This window comes from Cydia pomonella, chromosome 11 (genome assembly GCF_033807575.1).
Source record: "Cydia pomonella isolate Wapato2018A chromosome 11, ilCydPomo1, whole genome shotgun sequence".
NCBI classification, from domain to species: Eukaryota; Metazoa; Arthropoda; class Insecta; order Lepidoptera; family Tortricidae; genus Cydia; species Cydia pomonella.
The window spans coordinates 9,402,989-9,430,450 of NC_084713.1; the positions used below are offsets into that span (position 1 = coordinate 9,402,989).

General features: G+C 35.4%; 1 protein-coding gene and 2 long non-coding RNA genes across 3 annotated transcripts in view; all 3 read right to left on the minus strand.

The window, feature by feature from the left end:
• The window catches only part of LOC133522784 (uncharacterized), a 155,629-nt gene extending 131,158 nt beyond the window's left edge, over nt 1-24,471 (minus strand). Inside the window, exon 1 of the long non-coding RNA XR_009800124.1 lies at nt 23,776-24,471. This is a non-coding gene — a long non-coding RNA (uncharacterized LOC133522784). The remainder of the gene's footprint in view (nt 1-23,775) is intronic.
• Nucleotides 10,190-11,329, minus strand: LOC133523088 (uncharacterized protein K02A2.6-like). The gene has a single exon (XM_061858596.1). The coding sequence runs from the start codon at nt 11,306-11,308 to the stop codon at nt 10,190-10,192; it is 1,119 nt and encodes a 372-aa protein (XP_061714580.1). The 5' UTR covers nt 11,309-11,329.
• On the minus strand, nt 17,192-18,186 carry LOC133522782 (uncharacterized). The gene is made up of 2 exons (XR_009800122.1): nt 17,637-18,186; nt 17,192-17,544 (listed from the first exon to the last, which is right to left on the minus strand). It is a non-coding gene; the product is annotated as an uncharacterized LOC133522782 (long non-coding RNA).
• Nucleotides 24,472-27,462: the final 2,991 nt, after the last annotated feature.

Consider the following 27,462-nt stretch of genomic DNA (forward strand, 5'->3'; position numbering starts at 1 on the left):
GAATGATAGAGGCCAGTACAATATAATATGATAGAACAATAGGTTTAGTTTTACTCCATTACGTTAAAATTGCAGCGTCTTGAAATAAATATTAGAAACCTTCATACGAACTGTGAAATGACCTGCCAGCTGCGTTATTTCTGGATCGACATGATCTTCAAACTTAAAAAAAAGCGTAATGCCATCTCAAATATCGGTAATACACTTGCAGCTCCTCTGGTGTTGAAGGTGTCCGTGGCCTACAGTAATTGCTTACAATCAAACGATTCGTCTGTTCGTTTGCCTATTATATCATAAAAAATATGACCATACAAAAGAGCAACATTTATACTATTAACGAGTTCGTTAGTTTTAGAACCTAAATAAGATGATCTTTATTAGCGAATTAGCGATTCAGTGGGTTCTTCCATTATATCCTAAGGCAGGTTTAGACTAAGTAGTTTCACTAACAAGTTTAGTGCTTAAACTTGTATGCTTGTTGTAACCTGTAAATCTATGAAATGTACCCGGCTGGTTACATAATACCTAGGGATGTACTAAAGGAAAGAAAACACAAGAGTTCACTTGATAGTCGTTTTATTTCTTCTTTCAAAACTCCTACATACCCTAAAAATTCAACTTCTAGCTCAGACTGCTAACGGTAGAGCTGTTGGTTCATTCATATCTGTATTCTTACACTATAGGATAAATCACCAACAAACTAGTTGTTTAATTAAATTTTATTCTGGTAATTATTATATGAAAAGTTACACCTAAGCATTAAATTTGGCAAGCAACACTGTCCATCAGACCTCAGTAAACCTTGATTATGATATTAAAATTATTCATTATAAATGTGACAAAAGCAAAAGGTTACCGATCTATGACAATGACAAAACTTGTTCTACAAGTAAACTATGAGCTTCTTAAGGGCTACCTAAGGGTTTCCAAAGGATTTCCTAAGGTTTTCAAAGGGCCAACACATACCTGCTGCCACAGACGATGTTTATTCCTCCGAATTAACTCCTCTGCATTCCGCCTGACGAACAAGACAGACGACAGAAAAAGTCTGCTGCAGTCAAAAATAGCATTTGGGTCGGAACTCGTAACAATGGCCGTGAAAGCGTCCCGAACTGGACGAAGAGAAGACCCGTCTCTTACATCAGCCTGCCAAGCTCAAGGGCACGCTCCTCTTTCCTCAGCAACTTGGCAAAGGAAAGCAACATTTGCCTCGACCTATTAAAATCTGGAAAGAATAAATAACTTAGTCTTCCGAATTTGGATTAAGCTGGTTTGCAATGAAAACACTTTGTGAGAATTGCTTACCCAGAAACCAAAATCTGAATCTCCGGAACTATATAATATACTCGTATGGCGACAATAAATTTCCACGCTGAGTTTTATAAATATCTATTTTAATTTTGTAACAAATCAGTATTCTGACACTAACCCATGCCGTCTTTTCTTCTCCTTCTTTTTTTTCCTACATTTCAAATTTAGTGCTCTTTTCAGCCAGAACTGTGTGTTGTCAGTCCAATTGTGCTACCTTTTAAAACATGTAGGTTTCATTACCTAACGACACAATATCCATAAAGAAATGCTGAAATACAACTATTTATATTTGTAACTAAACTAATTAAATTAAATCATGTTTCATATTTCTAAAAAAATATAACACTAAGAGAAATAAAAAAAAACAACGAAGTTACGCTAACACCACTAGATGGCGCTATGTGACATTGTAACAACGATCCCCGGTCTAAGGTCAGTTAAGAGTTTATTTATTTTAGAGCGTTTGGTTGTTGTTAATCTTGATAATGTTCTTGAGTGGCCCTTGGTTAGTGATGGGACGATAGAGGATTTCAGAAGCATTACCGGTGTATTTACAGTTATCCTTTTGTGTACGCCTAATTATGAAATATCACTTTTCGAAATGACTCTAGAGCGATTGTGCTACTGCAATGTATAGTCGCAATGTCACATTAGTTAAGATACATAACTCTTATGTACAGTCAGCATCAACAGTAGCGGATGAAACAACGCGCCAAAAGTATCTGATATTCCGGATAACTTTTCCAATTATAGATAAATTTCTATAATTCGCGTTTTAAAGTTTATCTCTAACAGTCTTAGGTGTTCTGTATTAAAGACATCACTTTTTGTTAAGCTGTTACAGAATGGTAGATACTTATGAAGCGTTATTTGATCCGCTACTTTTGATGCTGACTGTACCTTAACGACAGATTTTTTATATTAAGCAAACAGATTGCTTCATGGTAAACATGTTTGTTTCAACGGTATGTCGTAATATGTTTTTTAACCGACTTCAAAACACAGTACTGAGTTTGTATGGCGAGAACTGGGAATTCCCGGTTCCGATACCGTATTTGTTTAGAAAACCAGTACCGGGAGCATTTCCTAACTGTTTGTAGCACTTATAATCATAATTAAATTATACGAAAAAATTTTTATTTAGTATATATACCTCCACTGTTACCGACGAATGCCGTTATTTCGTGTGGCGTTTCATTACAGCCCCTTACAAGTTTATTGAGTCCCGCGGGACATAGTACATAACGTACATCGGCAGGGCTATTTTTGTAGCGTAACCTTCGAAGCTTGTAAGACGACACTTACACGTGGTAAACAAGTTCTGTTTAAGCTATAACTTCGCGAAGCGTAGTCATCTCTGTGTAACTCTTTTTTTTAAATCAGGTAATTACAAAAACTATATCTAAACTTATTTACTAAGTATCTTTAAACAAGTAAGGTTTGTCTCAATATTCCATTCCGTAGTATATTTGATACAAAAATGAATTATCTTATAACCAAAAAACATAACAAACTTGATAGTTTATACTAAGGCGCTTTTATCTCCATTTTTATGTAATTAAAACCAAATTAATTTCGCCGGATTCCTAGACATACTAGTAGATGTATTTCTTACTCTTTTTGTGAGCATATTGAAAATGCTTGACAGCTTTTATTACTTAACTTTAAACAGTTTTATTTTTGAAATTTTGTAAGAATATGTTAATATCCTAAAGAAAAAAATATTATTCTATGTGAAACGAAAGTCATACAAAAAATAGGAAAACTATAATAGTTTAATTTATATCCTAATTTTTCATTTCAATACACCAGTGATAAATCGGAATCACTGGTGGCAATAAACGTTATTAAGGACGCAATTACTCAAGCACTGCAACCGGGAAATGAAAATGATATGCAAATGATTCACTCCAGGCCGCATATTCTCATTGCAGCGCGAGCGCGGATGAAAACGAGTTATCCGGGAAACAAGAGCAGGTTGAGCTGTACCTACATCTGTAAAAACTAGGGGTCATCAGAGAATGTAGGGAAAGGAAAAGGTAACACCGGAGGGATAAAGAAATTAGCTGCCCGATTCGAACTTAAAGATACGTCAAATATTAGGTCTAGAGTTTAAATAAATATGATATGATTTGACCTATTTGATGTATTTTAAAGTTCCAATCGGGCTTTATATCAGGCAATCGTTATATTTGTGATAGTCTTGATATTAAAGTCAGCAAGTAATTGGCTCTCATTTGGAAAAAAACATAATGAGGTCAAATAATTACTTAGAGATAAATCAACAATTTAAACTTCGTTTTTTTAGCATCACAATTAACTTCGCAGCATAAGTAAGGTTGTTAAATGGGGCATTTTTGGTGGCACCATGCTACTCGTACATTAGGTAATTGCATTATTATTAACAATTAAAGAGCCCGATAAAAACTGGATGCTTACTGCTGTGGAGTTCTTTCTAATGCAAAAAAAAGTATAGTACAATTTAACAAATCCATTGCCACAGCGAGTTAGTAATAGTTGAAATGTGAAATAGAAAGTAATCAGGTCCTTTTCAACATCTGATTTTATCCCCCTTTCAGTGGAACCAACCACCAGACCACGGTTTCGAGACCAGTATATATAGTGATATATACTGGTCTCGATAAGCCTCCCATACGCCCCTCGTCGGTTTGGTAAGCGATTGGAACGGCAGCCCAGGCTGAATTCCGAAATAATTGATTTTACATGAATCATTATACTGATAGTCTATTATCTTCCTGTACGAGTATTTAGCGAATATACCTATACGATTTTTTAAAGATAGCGTATTAAAAAAAAAACAATAAAATGTCATTCGCTTTACGTGCGTAGCGCTACGCCATAGGCACCACAATATCAATAAGCGAATGGCTATACATTTGCTTATTGATATTTCTAATGTTTCGTACCAATCTTTCTGAAGCACTTACGTATGCGATAACTTCGGTGTGTATTTTTCACGGGATCAATTTTTCAAACGTTTATTTAATTTTTAAATAATTTTGACTTGAGAATGACACTTTACGAAAACTAATTTTAACTAGTGAAAATGCGTTTTCACCAAGACGATACGGAAAACTCGTTTTGACTAGGGTAAACGCGGAGTCAGTTAAAACGGGTTTTTACGGTATATATATACACCGTGTTTTTATTGAATTGCGTTAACTCCGGGGTTTCGGTAAGTACGTTTAAGGAAACTAAATGGCATAGTTAATTTTCAAAAAAAAAAAATTTTTTGTTTTTTTTTTTACTATTTTTATTTTTATAAAAAGTAACTAAATGTTGCATATAGCGTTGTTGTAACACGGGCATTACAATTAACTCAACCAAACAATTGAAAACTGTGACATATCAATGTCATTTCTAACATCGATCGTCCGAGATAGTACGTACGTTTAGTAGCAAATGTATGAACCCGCACTAAACACTAATCAATAAGTAAACAGGCCCTAAGGCAAGTGCACACGCTCGTAAGGGCCTTATAATATAAAAATTTATGATTGATTATCACCGAAATGGAGTTAGTTAGAATATCGGTATCTTTGAGAAAGTTACTTAATTTAAGCTCAGGAATGCACCCTCGAAATTAATGCAAATAAAAAAAAACACGGTGTATATATAGTCCTCCACATCGATTTCAATGACGGCGACCTCAGCAAACAAGGGTTTTTCCTCTTATAAGCTCTTATGTGGCTGGCCAGACCAAACTTACTCTTAAACACCTTTTCACATTTACAGCAGCAGAGTTGACGGGATATATATAAATGCGTACGTCCTAACTGACTCATCAACGCAGAGGCGAGAAAGCTAGGAAGTTAAATTTTGGACATCAGGTTTCATGTATATTCTGTACAAGAAAAAATGAGAGAGGAAGATTTTGAGAAAGTTAACCCCTAATAAGGTTAAGGGTTCGAAAGTTTGTATCGGGAATAAATATTTTTTTCAAGGAACTTGAAACCTTCAACAAAATTCATATTCTAAAAGGTCTTGAAACTTTATATCGAAAACGGAAAGTTTATTGTATGAATCCTGGATTTTTTTTCTTATAAGGGGGTTAAGAGGAGATTACATAAATAAATAAAATAATTTTATCGATTAAGAGAGCTAAAACTTTGGAAGAACATATTATGACACAAATGTCACATGCTTTCAACTGCTTTTTTAGCTGCACAACGTTTATGTAGAATTACAACAGCCAATATAAAAACCCACGCAAGCGAAGTCGTGGGCAACAGCTAGTCAACTATCCAATCAGAAATAAGATTATAAGTAGGACATTCCTAAATCAAATCATGGTTGATTTCTCAAACTTTTCACTTTTGTTTTCAGAGTTTTTACTCCAAGTGAAATGGTGAATTATGATTTTGAAACGTTAGTCAAACCTTCGTTTGTTTTAGGAGAATCATATGTTGCTTTAGCTTTATACGAGCTATGGTTAGGTAAATGTACCTATGTAAAACAGTTGTTAAATATACATTAACCTAAAGGGCGAAAATGTTGCTTTTCTTTTAGAAGCTTGGTTCTAACTAGACACCTGTCATTCGAGTAGTTTTCTGAGCTGTGTTTCATTTCACTTATTATTTCGGTACTCTGGGACTTATTATAATGAAAATGAGTTGATAAAAATACATAACATTAATGCTGAAAACATCTAATAATTAACGATAATTACATGAACAGGGAAGAACCGAATACAATTTACAAACAGAATTCAAAATAAATTAAAAACATTATAGCATGATAATAATATTTGAAATATTACTGATAGTCTTAAAAGGATTTCAATATAAAAGGAGAATAAAACATTAAAGTAAAAACTATTCAAATGAATTATACATATTATAAATAGGTCAAGAAGAATAAAAATGACAGAAATAACAAATATACAATAAATTAGAAACAATAAGGTCTGGCTGGCGGGCTTCCTCGCACAACGTATCAGTATTGGGTAAAATTAATGGGTTTATTTATCCCCTTAGACAACTTGTAAAACTTGTGAACAGAGAGACTGCAATTACTGCTTACTACGGCCATGTCCAATCATTAATCACGTACAGCATTATTTTTTGGGGTAACTCAACAAATTGGCACCAAGTATTTGGTATGCAAAAAAGGTGCATACGTGCCATTGTCGGAATACGGACTTGGGAAACCTGCGAACCCTTCTTTAAAGACCTTGGCATATTGACTGTCCCTTCTTTATACATACTGGAGTGCCTAATATTCGTAAAAAAATATGACAGTCGTTTTTCTAAAAAACAGCCCAACCCGGCACGTACTTTCCGGCAAAGAGATACACTTTTAAATCCACGTGCACATTGCGCACTTTTTAGAAAATGCATTTTTAGCATGGCTGTTAAATTTTTTAACAAACTACCAGAATCGATACAAACTTTACCGATAAACAGATTCCGCAATACGATAAAAACTTTATTGAAAACCAAGTGCTACTATGACATATACGAATATTTAAACGACAGCGAACTTTTTTGATGCATGTTTTTGTAATACATATATTATCTGAATTATATAATTTAAATATATACCTTAATTTGACATTTAAAAATTAGAATTTTTACATGAATTGATAAGCATGTGTATGTAAATAGTTGACATTTATTATTTTGATGATGACAAATACCTACATTGAATCTCATGAGCTACACCGCCACTCACGTTAAATATTTGTATGCCTCATAATATGGCCAAAAGTGGAGCACTTAATTATCTGTATGTAACACCAGTTTGTAACACTACCTGCTTTTCGACAAATAAATGCATTGAATTGAATTGAATTGAATTGCGATATAACGAGGAAATGCCGCCAGCATCTTTGGTACAATGCCTCAAGCGCCTATTTTAGATATAAGCTAGTTATAGTAATCATCTGTATATATCCATTCTGTATATTGTTATTGTGAACAATAAGTAATTATTAAAATCAATATTAAAGTATACAAGTTTTTACCTAATAATACTATGTATTTTATTTAATAATCCGTTTGTACATTATTGTAATTTAAGAAGTCTTCTAAATTGTAGTAACACTGTGGGTGTGGGTCAGATAGACATAAAATTTGTTTTTAAATCTGTTAAGGGGATAAATAAAAACAAAAACCATGAAGCAAAGTCGAACTTAATATATTGTGACCTCTAAATCATATCATAATGATGGCAGCCGCACGTGCATTTTGCTCGTACTTGTACGGACAAGCCCCGGACAACGGAGCCAATACATGTACGGACATGTATTGGCGAGAGCGAAATGCTCGAGCGGGTGACATCATTTAGATCTCAGAGTGTAAATTGAATTGGCCTTCATGTACCTACCTATCGAAAACTAACATAATATATTATTATTAAAATTATCCCCTCGCCAAAACTAAATTTGTAAATTGCTTTCGAACAAAAGGCTCATCTTTTGCACTTCGGTGAGAATGAAATAAAGTTTTTGTTTACTGAAATAACTTTGCTCACTTGCTGAGCTATTTTAAGTAAATGAGAAAGTTAAACAAAGTAACAAAATATATTCTAATGGAAAATATACCTTCTATCTGAGATATGAATATGATATGTACCTATTTTTAACTTTCTAATAAGAATAGGTTTTGTATAAAAACTAATTTGTGAAAATATTGGTACCTATTTATCTATATGGGTCGGTTTTGAAAAATAAAATAGTGTAGGTATTTCTGCTTCTTCTTCTTAATAACCTGTCGCTGCAACAATCATCTGTCAAGATGCTGTGGCCAATGATGATGACGCCAGACAGATTTCATCAAAAGTATTTTAGTAGTTCAGCCATGGAAACGTACAAACCGACAAGCAGTGTTTATTTCGCTATTATATCTAATACTAGTATATAGGACTTAACTGTAAATAGATTTCCAGAATCTCAAAGGCATAATATAGAATACTACATTTTCTTCCTACTCAACGCCTTACAGGTTTCTCACCCGCTAAATCTTACTTAAAGCGATCATCCATCCCGCATAACTCCCTACCCCTTACGTTACCAGTTATTCCAGTACGTGTTAACTGCACTTATATTCGATACCCAGCAAGATACGTCTACAATACAGACGTCCCTTTCTTACTTAGTTTTCGTTATGGGTAAGAACAAGACCAACTCTCTCGTTTTGAGAAGAACATCAGCCTATTTATTCGCCAGTCATTTTGTCATAGTTCAAGCTGGTTTCTAGCTTAACGTGATCCCGATTCATAGCAATGTAGCATAAAGGTACGTAAGACTTATACTGGACTACCCGTGACGAATTAGCCCTAAAGTGTTTCGAATAATACCTGTTATTCATAAGCCCTCCAAAGCATAGACGAGCGCTCGATGGCCTAAATTGAAATGGTATAAGTTTCAATTGAAGCCAGCTATATCTTTTCTGCTTTGTCCTAAACTATGAAGCCAGAACACATTAAAGTAGAATTCTTTTGTCCTGAAGTACGCTATTTGTAGCAGAAGTTAAAAAAAGCGTTGAAGGTGTGTGTTTGGAGGGAATTTTTGGATAATTACAAGTGGCGGTTCCTAATTTGATTTTCTACTGGAGCTGCTTTATTTCGCAAAATTCTGCGACTTTTTTATTTAGTGTTTTCGGAAGACTTTGTTCCGGCGTTTGAGACTTAACTACCTTAAATTGGATTTTGCACTGTAAAACGTGGACCCGCCGTTTACGTAGGTAAGTTTTACGTGAGGCTTGGTCTGAAGCAAACGCTCGCCTGTGGTTAGTAATAAGAGATGAAACATAAGGCACGTGATCTCATCTCCACCACGCCATAACCGTACTTCACTTTAAACGCACTGCTGAGCCGACTTTTAATATTATTTAATGGTTTGGTCTATTTTATGGAGACCGTGTTTTAGATTTTATTAGTTTTAGTGAAAACAAAAATGTAATTACCATCATGTCTCAGTGTTTTACTGTCAAATGAATTAGATTCAACTTATGTACGAAATGCCATTCGATATTTTAACTAGTAGGTTTCAGTAAAGGAAAACGTGGTAAAGAAACCGTACTAATCTCTATAAGGCCTAGTTTTCTCCTTGGGTTGGAAGATTAGATGGCATTCGCTTTCATAAATGCTAGTGCCTGTGCCAATTCGTGGGAGTAACGCGAGGAAAATGATTCAATCGCATAAACTGAAGTTAGATGAGTAACTGTAGTATTCAATGAAACACCACGAGTCCTTGACAACAACTGATTTATTAAAACGTAAGAGGGTACAACCCAAATCTTATAGATACCCACAACATCTCCCCCAAAAGGAATTTCTTAAAAAACTGAACAATTGGTTATGTTGCAATTTAAATTAACCATTGTACATTTACAGCCTAAAATCATTCTACAATCTTATCAATATCTACATAACTTAATCCATATTCCCATGTTTTTTTTTTTTTTTTACAATTGACCAATTTTCAGGAAACCTTAAGCTATATTTTAGTTAGAAACATGTTCGACATATTTTTTACAGATAGGTCTGAACGACCTGATTCTAACCATTTATCTTTAACTTAATAAGTAAGTATAATTACTAAGGCAATGAATTCAAAGAACAATGAAACTTATATCTACGTATGACAAAACTCACGGTTGTATAAACTAATATAATCCAACAAAACACCTTAAATGTATAAGAGACTGTAAGGTTCAAAATAAGACCGTGCTATCATAATGTTGTTATGATGTTAAAATTGGACAGATTATTTAAAACCTTACGGAGAAGTGCATAAAATAGAGTTATATCGGTTATTCCGACTTAGTAAAAATACATAATATAATAATTAAGTTATGCAGTACGATATATGTATCTAGTAGGTACGTAATGAATATTTTATTTGGATTATGTGTTACATATTTTCTGTCTTAAATTGATTTTCGGCTAATAATTTTGCCTTTCTACGCGTCATTATAATTGTCGGCCCATCGGAAGCATGCGCTTGTTGATTACCTGCCCTATGGGCGTTATCATAAGGCTGGTTTTCGCATGTTCCCAAGTGACCCACATCTTCGCAGGCGTCCTTGAACTCGTCCCCGCAGTCAGCTGATGGCTGCAGCGGCTCGGACTTCGAGGACTCCGGCTCATCACTCACCATACATTTTATCAGGTGACGACGATTGCGTCGGAATTTACCTCCCACCTTATTCTGAACTATGTACGATCGAGGAGTCGCGGCTTTACCCACCACGGTGGCACGAGTCCTAGCCTTTCCTTCTACACATACTACGTCATCACCTATGTTAAGTGGAGGTAACTCTTTACAATGTATGTCATACCTTACTTTTGCCTTATGCTGATTAAGTAACATTGTGTCGTGTTCAGATGAGTCAACAGGTTGCGGCTTTAATAACTCTGGGTGAACTGGTAGTTTACACCTTAATCTGCGACTCATCAAAAGTTGCGCAGGGGAGCTCAAACCGTCTCGGGGCGTATTCCGATAGTTTAAAAGTGCTAAATAAAAATCGCCATCACTTAAAATTGATTTTTTTAGCATTGATTTCACCGTTTGAACTGCTCGTTCACTCTTCCCATTCGCCTGGGCATAATTTGGCGATGATGTTACGTGATTAAAATCCCAATTTTTGGTAAATACTTTGAATTCGCGACTGCTAAATTGGGTCCCATTATCTGTAATGAAAGTCTCGGGTATTCCGTGACGTGCAAATATTTCCTTTACGTTTGTTATCACAATGTTGGAGGAAATGTTTGGTAAACTGCATACTTCAACATAGTTTGAATAATAATCCACCAAAACTAGGAAATACTTTTTTCTAATTTCGAAAATATCTGCACCAACTTTTTCCCACGGAAGTTTAGGGATAGCAATGGGTAATAGCGGCTCCTTAGGCGGGGCGTTTGAGCACTCCTGGCAGCTAGCACATCGTCTCACCATGAGCTCGATATCACGTGACATGTTAGGCCAGTACATCACTTGTCTCGCGCGCCGCTTGCATCGATCTATGCCCATATGACCCTCGTGTACTATATTTAACATTGTTGGTCGCAAGGCTCGCGGTATCAAAACAGACATATTTTTAAAAATCACTCCATCGACTATAAATAATTCTTCCCTATAAGACCAGTACACCTTCAGGTCAGGCGCCACTTGCGACTTATGGTCGGGCCAACCCATATTAATATACTCAGCTAGCTTTACAAATTCGGAATCTCGTTGTGATTCTTTTTTAATTAACGATAGTTTTGCATTTGAAATTGGCATATTATTAATTATTAGTTGTATCTGATACACGTTATTTTTATGTACTCCTTCACTATAAAGATCTGGCAAAGGCGCCCGAGACAACGTGTCCGGTATATACATATACTTTCCAGGCTTATAAGTAACAACCAAATCGTAATGCTGTAGACGCATCATCATGCGTTGTAAGCGTGCTGGGACAGACATAAGAGGTTTCTTGAAAATGCTCTCTAAAGGTTTGTGGTCTGATTCAACGGTTACTTTCTCCCTACCAAATATATATTGGTGGAATCGCTCACAAGCAAAAACAATCGCGAGCAATTCCTTTTCGACCTGCGCGTACCGGCGCTGCGCGTCTGTGAGCGTGCGCGAGGCGAACTCCACGGGCCGCCCGCCCTGCAGGATCACAGCGCCCAGGGCGTCACGTGACGCGTCAACCGACAGCGTCACCGGTGCCGTCACGTCGTACAGCGCCAGCACGCCGGCTCCACAAACACACTCTCTTAGTTCATTAAACGCGCCCTGCTCCGCAAGCCCCCACTGCCAGTTATTTTCTTTTTTAAGTAAGTTAGTTAAAGGGGTGGCTCGTTGAGAATAATTTGGTATGAACTTCGACAAATAATTCACGGCTCCAAGAAATCGCTCTAAACTTTTCCTATCGCACGGCGGCGGCATTTGACTTATTGCCCTAATTTTTTCACTATCCGGTCTCATACCGTCAGCGTCAAAAATGTGCCCTAAATAAGTGACTTGCTGAACAGCTATTTTACACTTGTCTTTGTTAAATTTGAGATTTATCTCTCTCGCTCGGTTTAACAATGCATGTAATCTCTCATCATGTTCCTGTTTAGTTTTACCCCATACAATAATGTCGTCTATGAAATTGTCTACGCCTTCAAGATCCTCAAGAAGTTGCCGCATTTTGGCATGGAAAACCTCTGAAGCACAACTAATGCCAAACGGTAACCGGAGGAACTGATACCTCCCAAACGGAGTCGCAAATGTGCAAAGGTCAGCACTTTCATCGTCCAGCTGCACGACCCAGAAGCCCGAATTAGCGTCCAGCACAGAGAAGTAGGTGGCGCCGCGCAGGCGCGTGGCCAGCTCGGTCAGCGAGGGCAGCTGGTAGTGCGCGCGACGTACCGCCACATTTAACGCGCGCGGGTCGAGGCATGCGCGAATACCGTTATGCTTTTTTGCAACAAGTACTAAGGGATGAACCCATTTTGTAGGATGTGATACTTTCCTAATAACTCCTAGTTCCTCCATTTTTTTTAATTCGTCCGATAATCTGTCTCTCAACCCTAGAGGTATCTTCCTATTAGCACATATGACCGGCGGAACCGATTTGTCGACAACAATGTGATATTTACCCGGCAGACAACCTAAACCTTTAAAAAGATCAGAATATGACGCCAAGTTTATTACATAAACTCGTTTAACCATACCCATTTCGTCACAAGAGTCCCGTCCCAGCACACTTTGACATTTCATGTCAGCGATTGCGAAATGCAAAGGATAAGGTTTATTTTTATACCAAAAAGTAATATCGCACTCACCTACGATGGGGATTTCGTTATTGGTATAAGATTCTAAATTAACTTTGACCGGTTGTAACATTTGTTTATTAAACCCTAGTAATAAAAATCTTTCTAAAGAAATAACATTCATGTCTGCACCCGAATCAAGCTTAAATCGCTCGGGTCCCTTCTCACACAACAAGGTTTCAAACCACTGACTTTTCTTTTTATTACATTTCACCATATCCACGTAAAACGGTTCTAACTCGCCTGAACCACTACTATACGAGTCATTCTGTTCAATCTCATACACTTTTTTAACTCCGTTGTCAGTTTGTACAAAGCGAGACTTACACATTCTGGAGAAGTGACCACGATTTCCGCACGCGAAACAAGTAGCGAAAGAGGCTGGGCATTCCCGATTATCACAACGCGTTCCGCCGCAACCCGCGCACTCACGAGGCGGGCCTCGCACGCCGCCGCCGGCGCCGCGCCCGCGCCGCGCTCCGGGCGCCGATGCCCGGCGAGACGGCCGCGCGCTTCCGCCTCCCGTGCGCCTTTTTTCTACGCCATGCACCTGCACTGCACTTGCACACTCGACACTTTTACCTAACTGTTTACCACTCTCTTGTGACACCTCCTCGGCTTGGCACAACTTGATAGCCTTATTCAGATCGAGATCGTCGCATCTCAAAAGCCTATCTCTCACAATGGAATTCCGTATGCCGCATACAATGCGATCTTTTATTAGGTCCTCCTGCAAAGAACCAAACTCACAATTTTTGCTCAGGAGACGCAAGGCCGTAACATACGTTTGAATAGACTCGCCATCCTCTTGATTACGAGTAAAAAATCTATATCTCAACAAAGTTATGTTGACCTTCGCTCCAAAGTATTCGTCGTACTTTTTTATAATAGCGTTTACGTCATCCCGGTCCGACTCGCTATCGAAAGTAAACGTTTGAAAAACATCAAAGCCCTCGGGCCCGATGAGGTTGACGAGTAGGCTCGCCTGCACCCCGGCAGACTCGGAACTCACTCCTGATGCTCTCACGAACAGTGTGAATTGTTGCTTCCACCGCTTCCATGCATCGGCACGGGCAACTGGCCCTCCCGCCATGTTGAGTTCTGGTGGTGGTCTCGCGTGCTCCATTGTAGTGAATAAATTTTACACTTACGCACACACCGCAATAAGTAAAACGTTCGTAACTAAAATCTGGCGTTTTTGGTGACTTTAGATACACTTTTTTACGAATATGTACCGAGATAAACCACTACACCGCTGCCACCATGTAGTATTCAATGAAACACCACGAGTCCTTGACAACAACTGATTTATTAAAACGTAAGAGGGTACAACCCAAATCTTATAGATACCCACAACAGTAACTAATGTCATTTATTTATCCTGGCGTTTCAAACGTCACATTTCATTCCTGATTACAGAAAAACTTGCGACTAACGGGCGCCTTTCAATATATATAGGTGCGCGGTTTTTTTTAACCAAACTAGGTACTTACCTAGACCAAGTCTGGATAGTTTCAGTAAATATTATGCAATGTGAATAAAAGAATAATATTTTAATTACTTACACAAAAATTACAAAACAAAATTGAGCTTTGCAGTATATAATTTTACTACCGAATCACACGGCCACCGTTTCATAATGCATAAAACGTGTTTCTGTCACAACTAATTAAAGAAAGTTCTAGAAATATAAAACAAGATTACCCCGGTTCAGTCTAAGCCAGCTGACGGTCGATCTTGCTAATGAAGTAAATCATTAGCATGGGGTGTTGCAAAATATACATATTCATTTATAACTACTTTGAATATATTAGTGGGTTGATATCGTTGCTGAAGGAATCTACGTGAGAACCGTTCGGTATCGCTCTGATATATGAAACTGGATATTTAATGTTAAATTGTCATTTTATTTCAATAAAAAAGCTAGCCCCTGGTGCCATTATTGCCCTAGGACACATAACATGTGTATGTGACTTTCGAAAATGTATTCAATTGTGTATCTTATTTTTGCATCATGAATTTTTACCTACAATATAATCAAGGGTAGCTGGTAACAAGATAAGTTGTATAAGAAGTAGAAATGAATATTATGTCCATGTCCTATGCAGGTGCCTAATTTTAGAGTAGTCAAGCGAAAAGATCAGCTATATTTAGCTTTATTTATAAAATTTAAGATAACGAGGTTAACCTTATTTATATATTTTCCATTTCAGTCACCCCATTACCTTAGTTTATCTGATCAACTCTCAATATATATTAAGACTGGAAAATACTGACCCATTAAATTATTAAAGGGTGAATTTCCAGGTCTCTTTCATAAAAACATCAAATAAATGAAACGTATAAGCAGCTTTTATTTATTTTTGACCGTTAATTGATAGATATAAGTTACTTTTGTTGCAAATTATTAAGATTGTGTATGTGTAGAATTTAATATCATCTTATAAACTATTTCTTTCAAGAATCATTTTCACATACTTAATATTAATATGAATAATACTATAGTGAGATTATTCTAACATCACATATTTGACACATGACATTTGATGTTTGAAGTGATGTGGCTAAGACAACATAATATGTCAAATCCAGCAATCGGATCGATTACAGTTACGATTTGTGAGATCAAATCGATTACCTTTATATAAAATCAATATTAGGAACCTGCACAGCAGTCATACATGCAAAGTATACTGTTAGTATTAGCAAAATCAGGCATTTTTAGGTCCAAAGTCAACTAAATTCAAATCACAAGCAAAGTCAAAGTCCAAAAATACGAGCCAAGGTAACCAGATGTGAAAGAGAAGAATCCAAAAATAAAGCCAGGTGAAAAATACGATAAGAAACGGAATATGCGCACAGTAAGACGGAGAAACTTCGACAGACTGCGCATTCGACATTTGACAAACGAATGATTTTGATGTCAAATTTGATCCGCTCAGAAATCGACATATTTTTTGCAAATTGTACGGTAAAGATCTATTATTATTATGCCTTTTTAAAAGTATTTGTTTAAGTTAATGTTTTCTTAGTTATAATACCTCATTTTTAGGGTTCCGTAGTCAACTAGGAAACCTTATAGTTTCGCCATGTCCGTCTGTCTTTCTGTCTGTCTGTCTGTCCGAGGCTTTGCTCCGTGGTCGTTAGTGCCAGAAAGCCATTTGGCATAAATCAATAAAGCCGACAAAGTCGTACAATAAAATCTAAAAATTTTTTTTTTTTTAGGGTACCTCCCCTACACGTCAAGTGGGGGTGAAATTTCGCTTCGCTTCGCTTCAACCCTAGAGTGTGGGGTATCGTTGGAAAGGTCTTTCAAAACTAATACGTGTTTTCAATTAACATTTTTTGATAAAGTGAATATATTCGGAGATAATCGCTCGAGAAAGAAAAAAAAATGTGTCCCTCCCTCTAACTTTTGAACCATAGGTCCAAAAAATATGAAAAAAATCGTGGAAGTAGAGCTTAAGAAAGACATGAAATGAAAACTATAGCGGACATGATCAGTTTAGCTGTTTTTGAGTTATCGCAAAAAGTTTTCGCTTCATAGTAAAAAGACTTACTTTAATTAGGTACTGATTATGCAAATTTGCCTATTTGTTTAACTCGGGTGAAAGGTACGGTTTCATCCCTTGTTTAACAATTTACTATACTTTAAGCTCCAGTTTAGCTTATTGTGACGGAAGAGTAACTACGGAACCCTACACTGAGCATGGCCCGACATGCTCTTGGCCGGTTTTTTGTATTTTCTGTAGGTTATAAATATATCGATTTTATCGATTATCTTTAACTTACGAATATATTACCCGAATCAAAAAAATGATTTAACCACAACGTTGGTTTAAAAAAAAAGACCCTTAGGACGTAAACGTTTGTGCAGTGATTTATTATTGTTAAATACTTCAGATATACGATGAGAAAAAAATAACTATAAGCATAATTACATTCAAAAAGTGAGTGTAGTTTAAGTGGTAACGAAAGACATATTATAATTGCGTGGTTTTGTTTTTAATTATGTGAATGGATCATTCACATTTACACATAGAAATAGGATAGTATAGAACGACTGTCAAACTTCGAAAGTGTGACCAAAAATTAAATGCAAGTGTGTGCGTAAATTGTCTATGTGCGAACAAAAATAGTGATGTCATGTTACAACATATTAATAATCTATCGATGTTTAACTGCTTTATCGACTACTTTTTCAAATGTGTTTGAAAAAGTTGAAAATGATAAAGTTGAAGTTGTTTGAAAATGTGTTCGCAAAGAGTTGACTTACCAAAGAAAATTTGAATTTCGCGCCTTTTCCTGCTGACAAGTTGGGTTGGGTGTGTATACGCTGTGTACAAGTATACGCTGTCTTGTGTTTCCTTGTGTTGGCGGCAAAGCCGTGGAAAAGTGTTTAAAATGTAAGTACTGTGTTGGAAAGTGAAGTTTAAATTTATCGCTAAACATGTGCACCTTCAAAAAAGGTATTATAACAATCGTTATTATTTTAAGTCGGTTGTAAAGGTAATATCTTAATGATATCTTGTGAACAACTAATTCCATACCTACTTATATACCGACAAGTTATCGATACAGTCATATGAACATTTTGTCAAGCCCTAGCGTAAAGTAACAGTTTAGGTTTTTACACAAAATATTCTAAAATATTGACTAATATGATGAAATATTAACACACAATTGAAGAAAAACTTATAATGAACTGTATAAATTGGTTTTTTACACTTTTTATGCTGTTCATTTGATAAAATATCGTTACGAAAATTTCGCTAGGAATATCATAATTACCTGTGAAATGAGTATTTTCCTGGGTTTTTTGGCCCTGAAACACTACAACCCGGCACACAACATGACACCATCGTCACTAAATTACTTAATATATATTTTTCTTTTTGATTCTCTTATATTTTTCACGTTAAAAAATACGGCAATATGATTTTGGCCGCCTCGGCCGCCTTCGAACTCAAAATTGGTTACGTTTTCTCATATGTAGTCTGCCTCTTTCGCACTTATGGCTTGTTCATATACGTCATGGCTTCCCTTTCGCACACTTCATCTGTCTGTCAAGCGAAGCGACTGACATGTCTCTGCATTTACATTATATGGGTGCTGTCATGTGTCAAATATGTGATGTTAGAATAATCTCACTGTAGTTACACTAAACGCAAGCGTCCACTAAAATTAAAAGAAGTACTAGCAATGCTACCATAGATAATACTCATTTCCAATATCGAAATAGACTGGACAATAAGGGTCAGGCCTTAATTGTAGACATAAAACTCATTCCAAGCGGCCTAGTGCTCTAAAACTGTCTATCATAGCCATCATTTGTTTCTTATCTAGTGACAGGTACTATTTTGGGGTTTTCTTTGGATTTAGCTGTTATTTCCTGAAGTAGATGTTTAAAAATAGCTTCCACTATCTTATAAAGAGGATCAGGTATGTCATGGTCTAATTAAGCATTTTTCTGATAAATCAGCTACAATCAATATCTGTAATAAAAGATAATGTCTATGTGATAATGGTGAACATAACTTATGACTGGTGACATTGAAGAAAAGTTTGTAACTTAGGACAATATTAATTATTCTCAGTCACATGTTAACGAAATAATTATTGATATTAATTACTTGAATGAATTGAATTGAATATGTATTTTATTTTATCGGTTTTTATATGCTGTACTTTCTTTTTTATCCATATAATAAAACTAGCCTTAGATCTAAGATGAATCTAGGAATATTATTATTAATATTAATTTCGCAAGGCGTCAAAAAATTGGCTTTCTTGCAATTTTGCTAATAAGGTCCTTAACAGAAAGCGCTTCAAATTCATTACACCATTTTCTTCATTTGAGTCGAGGTTAAAATTCACGATCTATTTTCTTTAAACGACCTCGAGGACAATCCAAAAGTTGGTAATTGCGAAGGGGAACATTTAGGGAGTTAATGAGATCCTTTATTGGCTGTCGATTTCATTCTTAAAGGGAATACCCAAATTTCATAGCACTTGATGACTAGCTGAAATTTTTTGTAATAAAATTTATTTTATTGCGTTTTGGTTGAGCGGAGAATTAAAAAATAGACTGCCGCATACGTCTGACGATGATTAAACAAATGAAATTAATTATTCACCAATAGGCAACTATACTCTACCGGAATTGAATACTTGTCGTGATTGAAATTATTTTTAAGTTTAATTTTTAACTACCAATTACATTATAAAGGTTATCAAATTACTAAACAAAAGCCTCCATCAGATAGCTTTTCTGAAGTAGACAATTTAAAGTCATATATTTATAAGTGATTTGATTATTTATTTATTTGGATTGTGTGAGAGATGACATGAAACGAACGTGAGTGAATAATGAGATGACGGGTGACAGAAATGTATGGAAGAAAAAGACATGCTGCGCGCACCCCAAATGAATGGGATAAGGGCAAGCGAATGATGATATTTATAAGTCATGATATAATATATATTACCATTTTTGCAGCTTTAAGTATAATTTGAATTTGCTTAAGTACATCTTTCTTATCCCACCTTTTGAATATAGGTACGAAAAGTTTAATAGTACTGTCTCCATTTACTACCTAAATCTCTTTATGTCTACATAAAAGTAATTATACAGTTTTTTCCATGATAAAATCCATCAAAGGGACATAATATTATGCCTATCAAATATCTGAAAGTTTCTCTCTGAAGCCTACTTGAAACTTGCAACTTAGGTCACGCGAAACAAAATAGGCCTAGAGTGAGTTCTCAAGTTCCAAAGTGAGTACAATATCGTGTTCGAGGTTGCTTAGGTCAAATTATGAAGTGTCTAAGTTTTAAGAGTGAAACATTGTCATTTGACGATTTTTAACATTTTAAAGATACTAGAACTAATTGAGGAGCCTATATTCAAAACCTTATTCGTCACCATGATGTCAAACTTAGTTAAATGGAAAAAAAAAACTGTTATTTCGTATTACATGGATATGGATAAAACTGAAAGTTTGCGTTATTAATTAAAAAGAATATTGCGGACTAATAGCAATTTAAAATTTGGAATTACTACCCATACAAATTAACTTAAATTATCGCGGTTTAAAAGTGGACAAATTGTGTTTTGTTTGGACACTGGACAAAAAGTTTTATGCATGAACGGTGTAAAGGGAATCATATTTTGTTCGTAACATTATAGCTATTTTTCGGTTTGACGTAAGAGTACTTATTTGAATTTTTTTTTTTTACATCAAACCAAGCGAAAATAGTATTCTCTATAGGCACAATGACGGCAATAGACTGTTAGCGATTGGCTGAAGTGACAAATCACTTTTTACATGAGAAATTCTTGTGGATAAAACTCTTTTTTTTTGCATATGCATAAAATCAGCGCTGGGTATATATCTAGCAATAAAGCTGAGACAGGTACCCATTGCCAAAAAAAAAAATGATTCCGATACAGCAACAGATTTTACCGTTGTATTGTAAAGTGACGAAGCCTGTTAGTTGATTATGAGTTTGTGTTCACCTGAAAAAGCCTGCGTTGCGGATATAAAATTATGTTCCCTGAATAAATTCCGATATACAAAATCAAATTACTATGGGAAAATAACATTTATACAGTGAGGATACATTTTATATAGGTTCTATTTTTAATTTCCTATAAGTAATCTGAAAACTTTAACTTAATTTTGATTTTTATGTGACAAATCAGCTTATACATAATTATGAAAAAGACCCGTTAACGTTTAGGTCATACTAAACAATTTTTACTATGGGACCAACCCCGAAATCGCAAAAAAAAAATATGACTCTCCCATAGGAAATTTCAACATCAGACCAGCAAAATGTATCGATTTCAGGGTTTGTCCCATAATAATAGTTGCTCAGTATGATTTAAACATTAATGGGTCTCTTTCTTTGCCTTTCGTTCTATTACATAGGTACAGTCAAGTGTAAAAATATGGGTGTACACATCTTACTCAAAAATATGTCCCATAGCATCTTATTCCAGTGTAATAAGAGCGTAGTACCATATTTATGAGACGATTCTTTCGATACATATTTTTACTGTATTCATAAGAACCATAAGGTCCTTCGACCGAAATCGAAATTAGTTTATATTGTAAAAATAAAAGCTCGTAATAAATAAAACGATTTAACTGTTTCTAATGCTTACCATTTTTTTCTATTATTCAATATGGCTTTTACAAAGCCCGTTACTTTGAAAGATGCATTTTGTTAATTAAAACTATTAAAAGCTAATAATTATTAACTTAAAATTCGATTTACTACTACAAACTATATGGTACGCCCGGATCATTATAGGACTACCTATTTTATATTTAACATAGGTAGTGGTAGGTATGGTGTTATTACACCATCACAAAATAGTTTGACTTTATAAGCAAGTAAAACAAAATTAAATGTCATTTTTAAATTAGCATCCAAAGGTAGCAACCGCTTACCATTAGACTGGCTTCACGTTTGTTTCGTTATGTTGAAAAACGACCTCTATTATTAGTATTAGAGCATGGTTTGTAAATATATAGTTAGGATATGTGATTATTTGGATTTCATTGTTTAATGCAAAACCCCTATGATTGAAGCAGAGATAAATAATCGAAATAGTTTCGTACTGATTTACCAATAATGAAATCAGTATCTAAATTTTTCTGTATTTTAAGTGTCTGATAACATAAATTTAACTATTTCCGTTATTTGATTTGTATTTGAGGGATACTAAGAAACTGATTAAATTTAATGATTAAAATGAATGGCAGGTAATGGTTGGTTTAGTTTAAGCATGTACAATTTAAGCAAGCTATCGGAAGACATGTTCCAATGTGCTGGTGAAAAGTTTCGGCGATAGCGGATCTCCTTGTTTCACTCCCCTTTGTACTTCGAAGGACGGGCCAGAAGACTGTAATTTTATGGCGGCTGTACAGCCGCCATAATTATTAATAAACAAAAAAAATATCGTGAATTTGTTTATTCATTAAGAAAATTATAAAAGCAAAAAAAAAAAAAAATAATACGAAAATATTTTACATACCATTGATATTGACATTAATTATATAATATACATAGTTATATATAATATAGTTACATTGGTTCGTTGGTTGATATTAAATTTTTCAATTAAATTCATACCCTCTTGGTAGCTAGTATAATAGTACTAGCGCCACTCTGGAGAGACTTGGAACTGTTATTTATAGCTTACGACCCAATTCGAACAATGCTTATAAGATGTCACACCGATATACTTACATTAATGTGACATCTTAAGCATTGTTTGAATTTGGCCGTTACTCGTACGGTTGAGATGAGAGAGTTTTCATACCACAGAGACAGAACAAGTGACGATTTTGTCTTGTTCGTTTTTTGGCATTATATTTTTTGGTCAAATACTGTAACTTGTTTAATTTTTTTTGTGGCTGTCCTTTTTTAGGGTATAGGAGAAAACGAGTAGAGAAATCGCCTGGTGGTAAAGCAATCACAGTTGCCCATGGACACTCGCACCTTCCTTGGTCTCATTTGTTGTCGTTTTTCGTACAATTCGCAGGTTATATTTAGTCACATTTGTTTCTCGTCACTCTCTTTTTTGACTTAATTTGCAATTTGTCTTTTGTAGTAGTGTATGTGCACTTTTTCGTAAAAGTCATCATTCTATTATTTTTAGACGTTTCCAGGTACATTATGTAGTAAAAAAAAGTATCAATATTTGCATGAGGTTAACGTTTCTTTAAAGTTGACAAATAGTGACTAAGACGAAAAACGAACGTGACGAACTCAGAATGAGACTAAAACCGAAAGTGACTAATTAGGAATGTGACCAGAACCGAGCGAAAATGATATGAAAAACGAAAGAGACACCGACGAATGATACTAATGAAGTCTGTGATGAAATATCAATAAGACTTATTAAAGAAAAAGACAATTTACAGACTTTAAGCAAAGAAGGTAATAACAAAAAACGAACAAGACGAATAAAGAGCGAATGACGAATACAAAATGATACCAAATAAGTAATAAACGAAAAACGAATGAAACGAGCGATGATACCAGTATATCATACCAAATAAGTAGGCAATCTCCTGGTAGATAGTTCATAAGCGAGACCAAGGGTCAACAAACTTGACTATGTCAATTGGGTCAGCAAACCAAATGAATTCAATTTTCATCTAACTGGACTGAATATTTTATAATAAAGAATAAAATTCAATTACAAGTTTGACGTCTGAAATATAACAAAAACCTCTCGTATCTAGTTGAAAACGGGAGTAACTAATTCAGACAATGTGCGTGCCTGAGTGATGGCGTGACGTGGCGCCCACTCGACGCAGATAGACCTATTATCGTTATTGTAACAATATAATCAGGAGGATCCATTTTTCATACCAATACCAATAATCTTGATAACAATAACTTGTACCCTATTGTGACCGGCGAACTTTATACTCTGAAACCCAGAAAACAATCTAGGTGGCATTTAAACCAACCTGTTTAACCCGGCATTTCAATAATTAAATGTACAGAAAATAAACTTTGTCTGTAATAACGCAAAACATAGGTAATATTAATCGAACAGCGGTATTATTAATAATTTTGTAGTTTTGTGTAATAAATCTGCTAATTTAACAACTACAATTAATTAAGCTAGTCTACTCAACTAAGTTCATTTCGACGACAACTTACCGTAAAAGAATCTCCACCGCAAAAAGCAATCTAAATTCGCAAAAGCTTATCTCACAGATTAACCGAAATCCAGCACGCATCAACCGTGGCATAGCGTTATTAGATACACAGTGAGCAAAATGAATAACATGAACATTTTGTCGATGAGCGTCACAACACTACGAATCGGCACGTGGCATGCGAGCATGCGAAACGGGCGGCGAGGGCGAGGCGCGACACCATACTGCCAGGGATGCTGCCCGTTGCTACGATACTACACCCGACCACCCCCTAGATAGGGCCGGCCGCCGCCCTAGACGACTCGAGCAGCGCAACCTAATTTTACGTATAGACGCTACTGTCTGCGTAATAGCTCTTCAGCAATTTCCTGATAAAATGCGGCTGATATGTTTTTTTTGCCTGTGTTTTGTTCGTGGTTATTAGAATTCGTTGCCATTAAATACTCGAACCTCATAATCATAAACTGTGCGTATAAATCTAATGTTTTCGCTGACGCTTGCGGACCGAGGCGGCTTTTTGGAGTAATTTAACTTTGTATAATGTGTTTTTACTTTGGACGGTAAGATGTTGTTAAGTTAATCTTCGTTTATTTTAGGCACTTTAACTCAACGTTGGCACAGAATGGGATATAGGACCAAAGTGGCGAAATAATTAGAGGGAAATACGGGTTTGCTAGCTTACAAGGTTACTTATGTTACAATTCCTAAATTCTAAAACATTTGGAGTTCCGTGGGTTAAATTTTAAATAACGTACCTGCATTAAAGAAGACGCGATTCTTAATATTTTATAATTTATTACTTTTGTAAGTGAATGGGTTCAAATTTTAGTTAGTACGATATACAAAACTTCTAGTTCATACTAAAACTAAGAAAAATAACGATGGGCCATCTTTGGTGCAGGTAAATCAATAAATATCTAATTCTTGCATCGTAACTAGCAAAACATTAATTTAAACTGAAATCTATCTCTGTCATTTTACTAACGAGATATTCATCGATTTAATGTCATTTACAAAGGACTAATTTGCATAGTCTATTGAATGCCTAGTCAAATAAATTAAGACAAAATCATTAATGTCATTTCAAAGGAGAAGGATATAGCGCGTTAGTAGGAAAAGTATAGGTTTTTGAAGAAAACAGTATAGGTATTATAGTTAAGTTCTTAATAGAAATTTAAAACTAATATAAGCATCGAGGAAATGCTTGAAGCGATTTGTTTAATAAACAGGGATGTTTTTATTACATTAGTAAAAGTTAAATACACTGTTATTATAATTATCTGTAAAATATTAAATGTATTTTCATCCTGATAAGTCTTTGAAAATTTAAAACTGTTATGAGAACATACAAAATATATTATTTAATAGCGGGCCTGTCGCGTAGCTTTAGTATTACCCATCCCTTTCTCAACTCAAATTTGGCCCAACTGCATGCAACTGATTGCAATGATCTTTGATCCAGGTGACCAGTTTTAGAAGAATTTTAATGTAATTAGCTTAGAAAACAGTTATCAAAATGTTTACCTTAAACCAGGGCAAACGTTGAGCAGTTTAATTGACAAATTAGAATAAGACGTAAAGGCTAAATATATCTTCTGCTCTGCTAGTTCTCCTATGTCCCCCTCGTCATCCAAGTATTTGTTGCCTAAATTAATTTTAAGGTCATTTTACAGTATCGTAAGTGTAGAAAGCCAAAGAAAACCTTTTGTGTTGACCATATCAACGTAAAATATAATGTGTTCTTTTATCATCTTAATGAGGTTATGAAATACCTAGAAGAAACTCGGTGATTTTATTTATAAGGTTATTGGAATTTTATTGATACAATGCACTCATAAGTTATGGTTTATTTACTGAGATCGTTTCAAAATCGCCGCGAAAGTTGGGACTAAATTTCACTTGTAGAACGTGCACCAAGAAATCATGTATTTGTAATTGCGTGTCGGGATAAAATAAAACTCTACACATTCGATAAGACTACACATTCTTAACTACTAATGAAGGAATATAACAGAAGTCGTACCGTCTAAATAGGTCTTTACAATAAAAGTTGTTTAATTGAAAATGTTGGCGCGGATCTTGAGCTATTGGTGCAAACAACCATTACAAAGATTCGCGTTATGATATTTCCATATCACTGTGAACTTACCGTTATTATAACAATTAGGTTTGTATCAGAAGGACAAATAAAAACATTAAAAGAAGGCTAATTTAGATTTCAGAGTAGGTAATGAAATTTGATAGAACTGATCTTTTTTTACGCGCATTCTAAATTACCTATGTTCTGTTTCTGTCCTAAACACTGATTTGGAATCATAACTCTCAGCCAGTCAGGAGATTAAATAGTCGGCACCTCTGTTCCATTTTCCCTAAAGCTTCTTCGCTTCGTACCCAATTTAAACCCTGCTGGCATTTTTTAACTCCTTTCCCATTTTTCACTGATCGTCTTCACCCGCGCATCCTAAATGAATTACGTCTTCAGAACATGACCCGCGAGTTGCAAATTGACAGGCGCCGACTAACGCGATGTAATGTGTGGCGAAATTACACAAGACGGATCACACGGAGCTGGTAAACTGACGGGATCCAATGAGATTTTGATTGATCACCGACCGGCCGGTTGGGAAGATGCGACCCGGCCGCCTGATATACGTTCGTTAGTGCTAAAGTTGGTGATTGCTTTCATGAATTTTAAGATTATCTACGTTATCAGCTAACTGTCAAACTGGGTCATACTCGAACTAAAATCCAAAGTCGGCTAAATTGCCAGTGGACCTGAAATACTTCAAATAGTCCCATCAAACAGATGCGCGTTCTGTGCAAAGTACATAGCTTTTCTTATTACTGTCACTTTTACTCATTATCCTCATAATTATAATTTTCTTAAGCAAACCAATCTTAAAATACCTGAGTATTACGTGTTAAACATGTAAATCCGGACGCATGTCTGGCTGCAGACCAACATACAGACACTCGTGAAAATTAAATACACACCTATGATCTATCATCCAAAATCATTACTAAAATGGATTTAAAATTGATTAGACTTTACCTATCTTGCAAGGGATGCAATGGTGCCTTTCACCCGAGTTAAACTCTCTACTTTTCATTTCGAATAAAGCCAAATTTTAATTGCTTAACCAAAAAAAAAGATAAAAAAACGTACTGGGCTTTCTCAACGCACGAAAAAACGCACTAAAGCCGAATAAACAATGACCTACTTTTGGAGCATAAGAAATGGAAAATATAAATGTATTCCTCATCTTTGGCGATCGGGTTCATTTTATCTGTCGGAAAGAAATACACATTTTTATTGTAGAAAAATAATGATTTCTTTACCAATTGGTAAGGTAATTGAATGATACAAGTTTCGGTTTACCGTACGTGTTGAACATTTAAGCCGAAATGCTACAACGATGCTGGCTTTAATTTGATTTTACGATAATATCACATCACAGTTGAAATGTTACATGTGTTACAAGGGGGCAAAGTTGTTGTTTAACCGCTCGTGCTAATTGATACCCGAGTAAGTGAAAGATTCCAAAATTGAACTATGAGCATAGCGAGTGATTCCAAAAATGGAATCTTGAGCGTTACGAGCGTTTCAAGGCACGGGAGTTAAACAAATTTTGCCACTGAGTGAAACACAACATTTTTATCACACTAACGTGGGGAAAATATTAACCGT

Coding starts and splice junctions, on each gene's coding strand:
- LOC133523088 (XM_061858596.1), bottom strand. CDS start 11,308: ATGGGCATAGATCGATGCAAGCGGCGCGCGAGACAAGTGATGTACTGG.